General features: G+C 32.0%; 1 protein-coding gene across 1 annotated transcript; it reads left to right on the top strand.

The window, feature by feature from the left end:
• The first annotated feature begins 11,517 nt into the window (after positions 1 to 11,517).
• LOC114259143 (uncharacterized) lies at positions 11,518 to 12,126 on the top strand. The gene has a single exon (XM_028199128.2). The coding sequence runs from the start codon at positions 11,518 to 11,520 to the stop codon at positions 12,124 to 12,126; it is 609 nt and encodes a 202-aa protein (XP_028054929.2).
• The last annotated feature ends 1,852 nt before the right edge of the window (positions 12,127 to 13,978 follow it).

Below are 13,978 nucleotides of genomic sequence, written 5' to 3'. Positions count from 1 at the left end.
ATGCATAAAGTCAAATTAAGCCTATACAAGTATCTTAGCCTAAGTTTCGGATGTGGGTTAATTTTTTGGTTTTTTAACTATCTTAGTTTGAGGTTAAAAAGTTTAATTTGGGATAGACTTTTTAGTTTTTTTAATTTTTTTAAGAGAAAAAATGAAATGATTATAGTTTGAATGTGATATTTTGTCTTATTGAGCTAAAAAACCTCTTTTGTTTTTTTGTGATTATTTTAGCCCAATAAGAGAATGCCAAAAATGATTTTATTTTGATGAAAAATTACTGGCAGTTCTAGAATTTTTTATTACTAGGGTCAATGACTCTTATTAATATCTACCATCCATTTCAAATAATTTGGCAATAATTTAAATTTCTCAAATCAAAATAAATGAAAACTTTAGCACATTCGACGAAGGTATTCAACTTCTAATTGTAGTCGGACTTAAACAAATAAAGAGGTGATTTTTATTTTTATTTATATATATATATATATATAACAAAAGGTCTAATGACTCTAAGCTAGTTATTCTAGGTTCAATTTTTACCTAATATATACATAGATATAACTTTTTAACGCTTTCTTTTTGTCAAATCTAATAGTGTCAATTGAACCTTATATGTAGAGCTGCGTCCATGACAATCAACAATATTTTAGTAAATTATGTTTCCATACCTTGTTAAATGGATGATTTAGCTTACAAGACTCTCGATAAAACAAGAATTGAAAAAATAGTCTTAATCTTATTTTTTTTTTTCAAAAATTATTTTGTAACTTAAACCCGTGCCAACAAGAATACTAACCATATGCCTTAACCTTGGATGAAACTATCCTTTCTGGACGGCATAAAGCCACATGTATGCCTAACTAGGTGACATAACCGAAGGAAAATGTTTGGTAACTCGAATTTGAATTTGTTCGTATTGTTTGAATTTGTACATGCTTGTTGATCGCCCAAACGACTAGTGCAACACTTATCTAACACGGTTGTCATCTTTATTGACCGCGGTTGTTGCTTTGCTGCTAAATAACCGACCGAACGACTGACAAATCTCAAATTCAAACTACATAACATTGTTGTGACAAGAAATTCTACCCAAGCGAAAATTAAATGTTGGCTCTACTTCACCAACCATCATATGGCTTACACTAAAACTAAAAGGAAAACATTTGACTTATATGGGTAGTGAGGCCTGCATTATGAGTAATCACTAACATATTAGAGATATTGTATTTTTAAATTTTGGACAATAACTTGAGAGGGTTTGTGTATTGTCATTTATTTAGAGAGAGTATTCGTATAGGATCTTTCTTAGGTATGCAAGGCATACGATATGCAAGCCCTCCTTATACCTTTCTCCTTTTAAGTTATACAAGTTTGTGTTAGAAGTTATACAAATTTGTGTCAGCACTTATACATTGTTGACCTGCTAAGCAAGTCAACTTACAGGTAAAACTAATAAAATAATAGATTATATAATATATATGTACGTATTTTCACAAAAATAGATAAGCTTTTACAAAATTTGATAAGTTTTCACAAATTCTATAACTAATTTCAGAAAATGCGTAGGTTTTTACAAAAATGCATAAATGTTTCAAATAATTTAGAACAATATAAAAATGAGTAAATTTTTTCAAATCCCGTAAGTGATTTAACAAAATGCATAAGTTTTCACAAATATGCGTAAGTTTGTTTCAAATAAATTAGAACAATACAAAAATAAGTAAATTTTTACAAAAGCCGTAAATGATTTCACAAGATGCGTAAGTTTGATTCAAATAATATAGAACAATACAAAAATGAGTAAGTTTTTACAAAATTAGTAAGTGATTTCACAAGATGCATAAGTTTTCACAAACATGCGTAAGTTTGATACAAATAATTTAAAAAAACACAAAATGAGTAAGTTTTCACAAAATCCGCAAGCGATTTCACAAAAATGCATAAATTTGTTATCAAAAGTTTAGAATAACACAAAAATGAGTAAGTTTTCATAAATTCCATAAATGATTTCACAAAATGCATAAGTTTTCACAAAAATACATAAGTATGTTTCAAATAATTTACAAAAAAAAAAAAGAGTGAGTTTTCACAAATTCCGTAATTGATTTCACAAATACGTAAGTTTCAAAAAAATGCGTAAATTTATTATCAAAAGTTTAGAACAATACAAAAATGAGTAAGTTTTACAAAACCCGTAAATGATTTCATAAAATGTGTAAATTTTCACAAAAATGCGTAAGTTTATTATCAAAAGTTTAGAATAACACAAAAATGAATAAGTTTTCATGAATTTCGTAAGTGATTTCACAAAATCCATAAGTTTCACAAAAATACGTAAGTGTGTTTCAAATAATTTACAACAATACAAAAATGAGTAAGTTTCACAAATCCCGTAAGTGATTTCACAAAATGCGTAATTTTTCACAAATATGCGAAAGTTTGATTCAAATAATTTAGAACAACACAAAAATGAGTAAGTTTTTATAAAATCTGTAAGTGATTTCACAAAATGTGTAAATTTCATAAAAATGCGTAAGTTTGTTATCAAAAGTTTAAAAAAATACAAAAATGAGTAAGTTTTCACAAATTCCGTAAGCAATTTTACAAAATGTGTAAGTTTTTACAAAAATACGTAAGTTTTCACATCAAAAGTTTAGAACAACACAAAAATGAGTAAATTTTTACAAATTCGATAAGTGATTTCATAAAATACGCAAGTTTTCACAAAAATGCGTAAGTTTGTCTCAAATAATTTAGAACAACACACAAATGAGTAAGTTTTCACAAATTCCATAAGTGATTTAACAAAATGCAAAAATTTTCACAAAAATACGTAAGTTTTCACGACAAAAGTTTAGAACAACACAAAAATGAATAAGTTTTCACAAATTACGTAAGTGATTTTACAAAATGTGCAAGTTTTCACAAAAATACGTAAGTTTGTTTAAAATAATTTAAATAACACAAAAACGAGTAAGTTTTCACAAATCTCCTAACCGATTTTACAAAATGCGCTATATAAAAATACGTAAGTTTGTTTGAAATAATTCACGACACAAAAATGCGTACATTTTCACAAATCCCCTACCTGATAATTTTTCACAAAAATGGATAAATTTTCACAAATTTCGTAAGTGATTTCACAAAATGCGTAAGTGTATTTCAAATAATTTAAAACAATACAAAAAATGAAGAAGTTTCACAAATCTCGTAAGTGATTTCACAAAATGCGTAAATTTTCACAAATATGCATAAGTTTAATTCAAATAATTTAGAACAACACAAAATGAATAAGTTTTCACAAAATCCGTAAGTGATTTCATAAAATATGTAAGTTTTCACAAAAATGCGTAAGTTTGTTCATAAAACTTTAGAATAACACAAAAGTGAGTAACTTTTCACAAATTCCGTAAATAATTTCACAAATGTGTAAGTGTTCACAAAAATGCGTAAGTGTGTTTCAAATACTTTAGAACAACACAAAATGAGTAAGTTTTAATAAATATGCATCAATTTGTTATCAAAAGTTTAGAACAACGTAAAACTGAGTAAGTTTTTACAAATCCTCTAAGTGATTTAACAAAATGCGCATGTTTTCACAAAAATGTGTAAGTTTATTTCAAACACTTTAGAACAAACACAAAAATGAGTAAGTTTTCATAAATCTGTAAGTGATTTCACAAAATACGCAAATTTTCATTAAAATACATAAGTTTGTTATCAAAAGTTTAGAACAACACAAAATGAGTTACTTTTTATAAATCCCTAAGTGATTTCACAAAATGTGCTAGTTTTCACAAATATGTGTAAGTTTATTTCAAACAATTTATAACAACACAAAAATGAGTAAGTGTTCACAAATTCAGTTAATGATTTCATAAAACGCGTAAGTTTCCACAAAAATGCGTAAATTTTCACAACAAAGGTTTAGAACTGTTAGGGAAAATATGTGATTCTCCACAAGTAAATCAATCAATGAGAATAAAAACTAATGCGAAAAAATTAAATCAAAGGCAACACAAGAATTTTACGTGGTTCCCTCAATGTGAGGTACGTCCACGGGATCAAAAACCGATTCCACTATCAACCAAAGAGTTTTCAAACGATTACAAACGAGACACGAATGGTCTCACAAAACCACCATTAGGTGAATTCCAAATAATTACAAATAAACAAAAGGAAAGATCTCACTAAATAGATGAACAAAAAACCTTCAAAACAGAGTTGTAGAAGACCCAAATCAAACTTCCCAATGGCTGCCGAAATACACAACAAACAAACGGAGTACTTGAATATGCATCCAAGAATCATACACAGTAAGCTTTGATTCACCAATTGAATTACCCAGCAGACACTATCTCACCAAATTGGATTAATCAATGTTGGCAGCCGCTAGCCTCTGTGTTCGAGAAAAAACAAAATCTATATCTCAAATATATTATTAAACAATATATATATCTAAAATCTTGGACTTGTTTTATCAAACCCTAATTGTTACCAAACTAAATTGGGTAATCAGATATAATATATAAAATATATTATACCTAAACCAAACCAAACTAAAATTCTTTTAACAAACCAATTAGGTCTCAAACTCCAATAAGGAGATATACCCCAACAAGAACAACACAAAAATGAGCAAGTTTTCACAGATTCTGTAAGTGATTTCACAAAATGCGCAAGTTTTCACAAAAATGTGTAAGTTTGTTTCAAACAATTTAGAACAACACAAAAATGAGTAAATTTTCACAAATCCCAAAATCAATTTCACAAAAATACGTAAGTTTTGGCAAATCTCTTAAATAATTTCACAAAATGCACAAGTTTTCATAAAAATACGTAAGTTTATTTCAAACAGTTTAGAATAACACAAAAATGAGTAAGTTTTCACAAAATTTGTAAGTGATTTCACAAAAATGCGTAAGTTTGTTATCAAAAGTTGAGAATAATACAAAAATGAGTACGTTTTCACAAATTCGATAAGTGATTTCACAAAGTGTGCAAGTTTTCACAAAAATACGTAAGATTATTTTTTTATTTTTCCCAATAATTTAGAACAACACACAAATGACTAAGTTTTCACAAATATAAGTGATTTCACAAAATGCGCATAAGTTTTCATATCAAAAGTGTAAAACAATACAAAAATGAGTAATATTTCAAGAATTCCGTAAGTAATTTCACAACATGTGGAAGTTTTCACAAAAATACATAAATTTATTTCAAATAATTTAGAATAATACAAAAAATGAGTACGTTTTTACAAATCTCTTAAATGATTTCACAAAATGCGCAAGTTTCACAAAAATTTGTAAGTTTATTTCAAACAATTTAGAACAACACAAAAATGAGCAAGTTTTCACAAAATCCGTAAGTGATTTCACAAAAATGCATAAGTTTGTTATCAAAAGTTGAGAACAGTACAAAAATGAGTATGTTTTCACAAATTCGATAAGTGATCAAGTTTTCACAAAAATACGTAAGTTTATTTATTTATTTTTCCAAATAATTTAGAACAACAGTTTTCACAAATATAAGGGATTTCACAAAATGCGCATTTTTTTTTTTTTTAAAAAAAGCATAAGTTTTCATATCAAAAGTGTAAAACAACACAAAAATGAGTAAATTTTCAAAAAATGCGTAAGTGATTTCACAAAAATGCATAAGTTTGTTTCAAATAATTTATAACAATACACAAATGAGTAAGTTCTCACAAATTGTGTAAGTGATTTCACAAAATGCACAAGTTTTCACATCAAAATTTAAAACAACACAAAAATGAGTAAGTTTTTACAAATTCCCCAACTAATTTGACGAAATGCGCAAGTTTTCACAAACATGCGTAAATTTGTTTCAAATAATATAGAACAAAACACAAATGAGTAAGTTTTCATAAATTCTGTAAGTGATTTCACAAAATGCGTAAATTACAAAAATACGCAAGTTTGATAACAACACAAAAATGAGTAAATTTTCACAAATTCTGTAAGTGATTTCATAAAATGCGTAAGTTTTTACAAAAATGCGTAAGTTTGTTATCAAAAGTTTAGAACAACACAAAAATGAATAAGTTTTTATAAAATCCCGTAAATCATTGCACATAATAGATACGCTTTCATTAAAATAGCTAAGTGATTTGACAAAAATGTGCAACTTTTCACAAAAATGGGTAAGTTTCTTCCTATAAATTCAGAATAACACAGAATGCATAAGTTTTCACAAATTACGTAAGTTATTTCACAATAATGCGTTAGTGAACAAAAAAACGCGTGAGTTTGTTATCAAAAATTTAGAACAACACAAACATGCTTAAGTTTTTAGAAATTAAGTAAGTCATATCAGAAAATCGCATAAATTTCTAAAAAATTGGTAAGTTCATAAGTGATCAAAAGTACAAATAAGTCGTACGATAACACTTTTATTTCACAAAATTGCGCAAATTTTGACAAAGTCATGTAAATTGTGTCACATAAGTCAAGGTGGAAAGCACAAAATGATGCGTAAGTTTGTTTGTTCAAATTTTCAATAACATAAAAATGCATAAGTTTTCACAACTGACGTAAATGGTTTCCAAAAAAAAATGCATAAGTTCACACAAATACGAGTAAGTCCTTAGATAACACATTACATCACAAAATTTTGTAAGTTTTTAGAACTTACATAAGAGATTTTCCAAAAACGAAAATACGTAACTTATCAAAAATACGAGTAAGTCTTGAAGGAACAGTTTTATTTCACAAAATTGCGTAAGTTTTCACGAAATTACGTAAGTTGTGTCACAAAACTTAGGATGGATAGCACAAAATGACTCGTAACTTTGTTCTTAAAATTTTTTAACAACACAAAATTGCGTAAGTTTTCACAACTTACGTATATGGTTTTCCAAAAAAAAAAAAAATGCGTAAGTTATTACAAACATGAGTAAGTCCTTCGAAAATATATTTACATCACCAAATTTTTAAGTTCTTACAACTTATGTAAGTGATTTTCCAAAAACGAAAAAACATAACTGATTAAAATTGTGAGTAAGTCTTCAGAGAACACTTTTATTTCACAAAATGCGTAAGTTTTCACAAAATCGTGTAAGTTGTGTCACAAAACTTAGATAGCAAAAAATGACGTGTACGCTTGTTTTCAAAAAAACTACATAAGTTCTCAGAAATATGAGTATAAGTCCTTGGAGAATACATTTACATCACAAAATTTCGTAAGTTTTCACAACTTATGTAACTGATTTTCCAAAAACAAAAATGCATAAGTGAACACAAATACAAGTAAGTCTTAAGAGAATACTTTTATTTTAATAAATTACATAAGTTTTGATAAATTCACTTAGGTTGTGTCACTCAGGGTGGATAGCAGAAAAGGAAACGCAAGTTTATTCCTAAACATTTTCAACAATACAAAAATGCGTAAATTTTCATAACTGACGTCAATGGTTTCCCAAAAAGGCTGCATAAATTCTAAAAAATACAAGTAAGTCCTTGGTGAATACTTTTATTTCACAAAATTGCATAATTTGTCATAACTTATATAAGTGATTTTTTAAAAAATACATAACATATCACAAATATGAGTAAGCCTTTGAGGAACACTTTTATTTGACAAAATTGCATAAGTTTTCACAAAATCACGTAAGTTGGGTCACAAAACTCAGGGTGGACAATAGAAAATGACGCGTAAATTTGTTCGTAAAAATTTTCGACAACACAAAAGTTGCGTAAGTTTTCCAAAGTTATGTAAATGATTTTCGTAAAAATGCGTAAATCATGTCAAATACGAGTAAGTCTTTGGAAATCACTTTAATTTCACAAATTGTGTAGTTTTTTTCTAAATTCACATAAGTTGTGATGGGTCATTTCACGCACCAAAAATAAACACTAAACTATACCAAATTCCTTAGAATATAATAGCGGTAAGTCTAGGTATTGATCCATAGGGATAAAAGGGAAATTAAACTAATTTAATTGTTAAATTCCTAAATTAATTTTGATGAAAGATATGGTTGTTCATAACCTAATGATAATTAAATTAAATAAAATGAATAAACTAGTAATTATAAGTAAAGATGAAGTTAATAATTTTGGAAAAAAACCTAGGGTATTGAATTCACCACTAGTTACATAAATGTGGTTTCAATTTGAAAATCAATTATGTTACGGTTCGAATGAAATAATACTTTGCAACTATACGCTCAAAGGCATGGGTGGTCACAGATTGGATTTGTGCAGTTTGCAATTCGGTTTTGACCCGCCCGTATCTATGTAGTTTGAAAAAAAGTCAACCTGTAACATCCCGCAGTGCGGTTTGTACAAATAGGGTTCGCGGATGTGCGAGTAGTTGCGGGCAGTTTACGGTTTGGACTTTTTTCTTTAACAGTCTATGAAGAACAAATTCAATTAATCAAACAATGTTCTGTAATAGATTCAATTTCAATTAACAGATTCAATTTCAATTAATCTAACAATCTAACAGATTCAATTTTAGATTAAATTAAAATTCAATAACAGATTCAATTAATCAAACAATGTTCTATACAAGTCTATGAAGAACAACAACAAATTCAATTAAACAGAATCTAAACAGATTCTGTCAAAAATTCAATAACAGATTCAATTAATCAAACAAGGATTAATGTCATCATCAAACACAGATACCAATAACAGATTCAATTAATACACAGATATCAACAACAGATTCAAAGATGAACATCTATCATTATCAAACACCGTCTACTGTTGCCTAAAAAACAACAGTAGATCTTGCGAAGGTACATCTTGCGGGGAGAGAAACAGAGACAGAGAGACGCTTAGTTGAGAGTTGCCAGAGAGAAAGAGTTGATCTTGCGAAGGTCGATCGAGGGGAGAGAGAAGAGAGAGTGAGAGAAGATCTTGTGAAAATAGATCTTGTGAAGGTGGATTAGTCGATCCCTGGATCAGGATCTTGCAACGGTGGATCGATCGATCAGTGAGAGTTGCTGGAGAGATAGAGTGAAGATCGAACAGTGAGTAAGAGAATAATTGTTATATTCTAAACTGCAACCCCCCCGCAAGATGATAGGTGCGAGTCAAACCCGCAACCCGCCCCACTACCCGAATAATTGTTATATTCCAAACTGCACCCGACCCTATTATGTTTGTGAAACTGCCCACATGTGTGTGGGTTGATTCGGGTGAGGCGGTTTGTATGGGTCGGATAACCATTGTATGGGAAATATTCAACAATCACAGAAAGAAGAATACTTGAAGAAATAATGAAAAATTATATTTGAAAACTTCTTTGAGAACCATACAATTTTTCAAGCCATTGCATAAAAGAAAACCTATTTACTTAGCTAAGGTTTTATCAAAACCCTAGAAATAGGAGCTTAGCTAGTCATGGAGGAGTGGGAAGAAGTAGAAGAAGAAGAAGAAGCCTTCATGAAATTATCCTTGAAGCTTGAGAATTCCCTCTCTTCAAACCCTAACCTCTCATTTTTCTTGAAATAATCTCGAACCCTAAAAACAGCCATATTTTCTTCTTTTTATTCCTAGCAGAATAGACTGAAATTTCTACACACAGAACCCTAGATGGGCCGCTCGAGCGCCCATGTAGTCTGCTCGAGCGGTGGTGGGCTACACGTGCGGTGAGGTGGCAGGCCGGGAATTTTCACTACTCGCACAGAGAATCTGCTTTTACGTTATTTTTTGCTTGAATTTCGTTGTTTCCTGCCAAATCTGTACAAGTTCACAAAACACATCATTTCCACCAAATAAACAAAATGCAAAGGCTATAAATGTAACTTAAGCAACCTCAATGTGGTACCATTTGACCTACATCAAGTTGTGTCACAAAATTCAGAGTAGTTAACACAAAATGATGCGTAAGTTTGTTCCTACAAATTTTCAACAACTTACTAATGATGCCAACTTGTTTTCACAACTGACGTAACTGATTTCCTTGGAGACAACTTTTATTGACAAAATTGCATAAGTTTTCACAACTGACAAAAGTGATTTTTCAAAAAATACGAATAAGTTTTTTGACAACACTGTTGCGAAACAAAATTGCGCAAGTTGTCACAAAGTCCCCTAAGTTGTGTCACAAAAGTTAGGGTGGTTAATAGAAAATGATGCGTAAGTTTGGTCCTACAAATTTTCAACAACAAAAAATTACGTACGTTTTAATAATTGACGTAAATGAGTTCTGAAAAAATGCATAAGTAATTAGAAATACGAGTAAGTCATTTAAGAACATTTTTATTTCACAAAATTACGTAATTTGTCACAATTTACGTAAGTGATTTCACAGAAAATGCGTACGTGATCACAAATATGAGTAAATATTTGAAGAACACTTATATTTCACAAAATTGTGTACGTTTTCACAAATTTGGGTAAGTTGTGTCAAAAAACGCAGGGTGGATAGTAGTAAATGATGCATTAGCTTGTTCTTAAAAATTTTGAACAACACAAAAATGTGTAAGTTTCATAACTGACATAATTGATTTCCCAAAAAATGCATAATTGATCACAGAAATCATGATTCTAAAAATAATTTTACAAAACAAAAACAAACAAATATTTTTTATAATTTTTTTAGAAAGAAGAGTTTTAAAAAGAGTTTGGTTTTGAATTTTGAAAAGAGTTTTCAATTATGGCAAAGACCCACATAGGCCGAGCACATCCAAGAGCCCAACTAACATAGACACTAATGCAGCTGAGGTGGGACCAAGTTATGGGCCATGGACAAAAGCCCCAACCAAAAGAAGACCAAATCGTCAGTTAAAACCCTCAAAGAGCCCAGCCCAGTCACAAGGAAATCGGTTTGATATACTCCAAGAGGAAAGGTTCATTGTAGGGGATCAATCAAGCCAAGTTGAACAAAGCAATAAAGGGGACTTCAAAACCAAGGAAGCAGGTTTCAGATATAGAAAAAAAACCCAAGGCACCAAGGATAGTAAGATGAGTCAACATCACACAACAGAGATAGTAAAATATTTGTTCAGAAATGAGATCAAACAAGGGAAGGAAGTAGCTCAGGCCAAAATAATACGGAAGGAAGATATGATACCTACACAGTCTATAGCCTCTGTAGATAAGGGGCTTAGCTACCAACCCCAATCACCTTCTGCTCCAAACCTAGGAGTTCTCAAAACACCAAGAGTGACCACCTTCAACCACAGTTACACCAAAAAGCCTCCTGATAAAAACAAGGATGAACAACGAGGAAGTACAAATCGCGAGAGAGGAGATGGAGGAGCCAGAAATGACCACAACCCAACACAGGGTCTCACTGAATCGAGTGATGTTGTTCCTAGATCTAAGGAAAGAAGCATCTCACATTGTCGCTGTCGACTGGTGGGTAGAGGAAGTGAAACTAAAGATCAAACCGTGGTGGCAATTCGAAACAAGCCAGAGTCAACACCTAGTGATTGTGAGCTCGAAACTATCTATGGAGGACAACCACAATAGAGCTAGGGCGACGCTGGGCATACTAGGCCAGTTACCTATCCCAAATCTTCCCCACATGTCTTTAATGGATATGCTATTTTGGAATTGCCGTGGAGTTGGAAATAATAAGTTCAAGAGGACCGTGAAAGAACTGATCAAAACTCAAAAACTTGATATTGTAGTGCTGATGGAAACTAAAGTGGCCCTCCAATCCATGGGTATGTTCTTTAACACCCTTGGTTTTACAGCTTCTGCATATGTTGACCCTATTGGTAGAAATAGAGGTATTTGGATGTTGTGGAACCCCAACAATGTTAATGTTCGACTCTCAGAAGCTAACTCACAAATGACCCTTGCCACCATCTCTAGACAGAACCATCCTGAATGGCTGTTATCAGCAGTCTATGCAAGCCCAAATCCCAGAGTTCGCGATGAACAATGGGAAAACTTGGATGAAATAGCCCAGGAAATGAATATGTCGTGGCTTGTTGTTGGAGACTTCAATGGCTATGCTAGTTGTGCTGAGAAAAGAGTGTTCATTATGACTCAAAATCAAGATCAAAATCTTAACCAGAGCCAGAGACGTACTCGGAAGTTTAATGATAGGATCAACAACTGTAATTTCATGGACCTCGGCTGCACTGGTCCAAGCCTCACTTGGTCTAACAATAGACAAGGTTGGCCAATACTTTAGTTCGACTGGATTGAGCGCTGTGCAATGCAGAATAGAGGACCCGTTTCCCTGATGGCTTTGTTCGCAACCTCCCTAGAACCTATTCTGATCACTCTCCGATGATGGTCTTCACCGAAGGTAAAATCCACCCTAACCCTCTCGCTAGACCGTTTAAATTTGAAGCAGCCTGGATTACCCATGAGGGATTCAGGTCTGTTATTGAGAATTGTTGGAACCAATCTAATCCTGATCTTATTGACAAACTTCACACTCTGGCAGACACGGTTTCTATCTGGAATAAGGATACTTTTGGTAATATTTTTAAACGGAAGCGTTGGCTTCTGGGAAGGATTGAAGGGATCCAAAAATCCTAATCCCGTGTCTGTACCCATAACCTTCACATGCTTGAGAAAGATTTGGTGGAACAGTATAATCAAACTCTGTACCAGGAGGGACTCCTCTGGTTTCAGAAATCCAGAGAGAACTGGATTGTCCAAGGGGACCGCAATACTAAGTTCTTTCGCCTCTTCACTCTCATTAAGAGAAAGAAACTTAGAATTGAGGTCCTCTAGAATGATGATAGCGTCTGGATTGACAATCCCTCTGACCTTAGGAACCTTGTTGTTACTTATTTCAAAAACCTGTTTGGTAATCCCATTACTAATTCTTTGAATCACTGGTGTAATATTATTCCTTGTACTCTATCCAATCTGGATAATACTGAACTGACCAAAGATATTACTAATGAGGAAGTAAAAAAAGCTATTAACAACATCAAAGCCTTCAAAGCCCCTGTAGAGATGGTTTTCAGGCCATCTTCTTTCATAAGTTTTGGGATATTGTTGGCCCTGGTGTTTGTTCCTTCATCTAGCAATGTTTCCTTACCAATCACATCCCTGAGGAGATGAATAAGACCCTTATTGCTCTTATCCCAAAAATTGACAACCCTGAGAGGGTTAAACATTTTCAGCCTATTAGCCTCTGTAATGTTACCTATAAAATCATTACTAAAATTTTTGTGGATCGTCTCAGACCTCTTCTTGATAAACTTGTGGGGCCTAATCAAAGTAGTTTTGTCCCTTGCAGAAATACCAGTGATAATATCATCATTACCCAAGAAGTCTTACATTCTATAAGGCTCCCAAAAGGTAAATTGGGCAATATGATTTTGAAAATTGATCTTGAAAAAGCCTATGACCATATTTCGTGGCATTTCCTCAAAGAAATGCTTCTTGAATTTAACCTCAATGTGAATTGGGTGGATTTAATCATGTGCTGTGTAACTTCAGTACAGACCTCTGTCTTATGGAATTGTGAAGCCCTGGAGGAGTTTAGGCCTTTGAAGGGTCTAAGACAAGGTGACCCTTTATTTCCTTATCTTTTTGTTTTGTGCATGGAACGCCTGTCTAATATAATAAGTCTAAAGGCTGAGCAAAAGAGATGGAAATGGATCTCTATTGCTAAAGGAGGTCCTTGTATCACCCACCTGTTTTTTGCTAATGATTTACTTCTCTTTGCCAAAGCTGATACTACAACTTGTGATGTTATTACTGATGTTTTAACTGAGTTTAGTTTCATATCTGGGCTTAAAATTAATCTCCAAAAATCTAAACTCTTTGTGCCCCTTAATATTAATCTTAACAAGGCTTGTGACCTCAGTGCCAGATGTAGAATTCCATTAACTAATGATTTGGGTAAGTACTTGGGTGTCCCCCTTTTGAATAAGAGGGTGACCAGGAACCATGTTAACTATATCCTTGAAAAACTCTAGTCTAAATTGGCTGGCTGGAAAATGAATACCCTCTCTATGGCAGGAAGAGCTACTCTTGTTCAATCTATCACCTTTGCTGTACCTTCTTACTCTATGCAAACT

Source organism: Camellia sinensis, chromosome 13 (genome assembly GCF_055761805.1).
Source record: "Camellia sinensis isolate YWXY chromosome 13, ASM5576180v1, whole genome shotgun sequence".
In the NCBI taxonomy this organism is placed as follows: domain Eukaryota; kingdom Viridiplantae; phylum Streptophyta; class Magnoliopsida; order Ericales; family Theaceae; genus Camellia; species Camellia sinensis.
The sequence above is the reverse complement of the archived record's forward strand: the minus strand, read 5'-3'. Positions and strand labels throughout refer to the sequence as shown.

Coding starts and splice junctions, on each gene's coding strand:
- LOC114259143 (XM_028199128.2), top strand. CDS start 11,518: ATGGATATGCTATTTTGGAATTGCCGTGGAGTTGGAAATAATAAGTTC.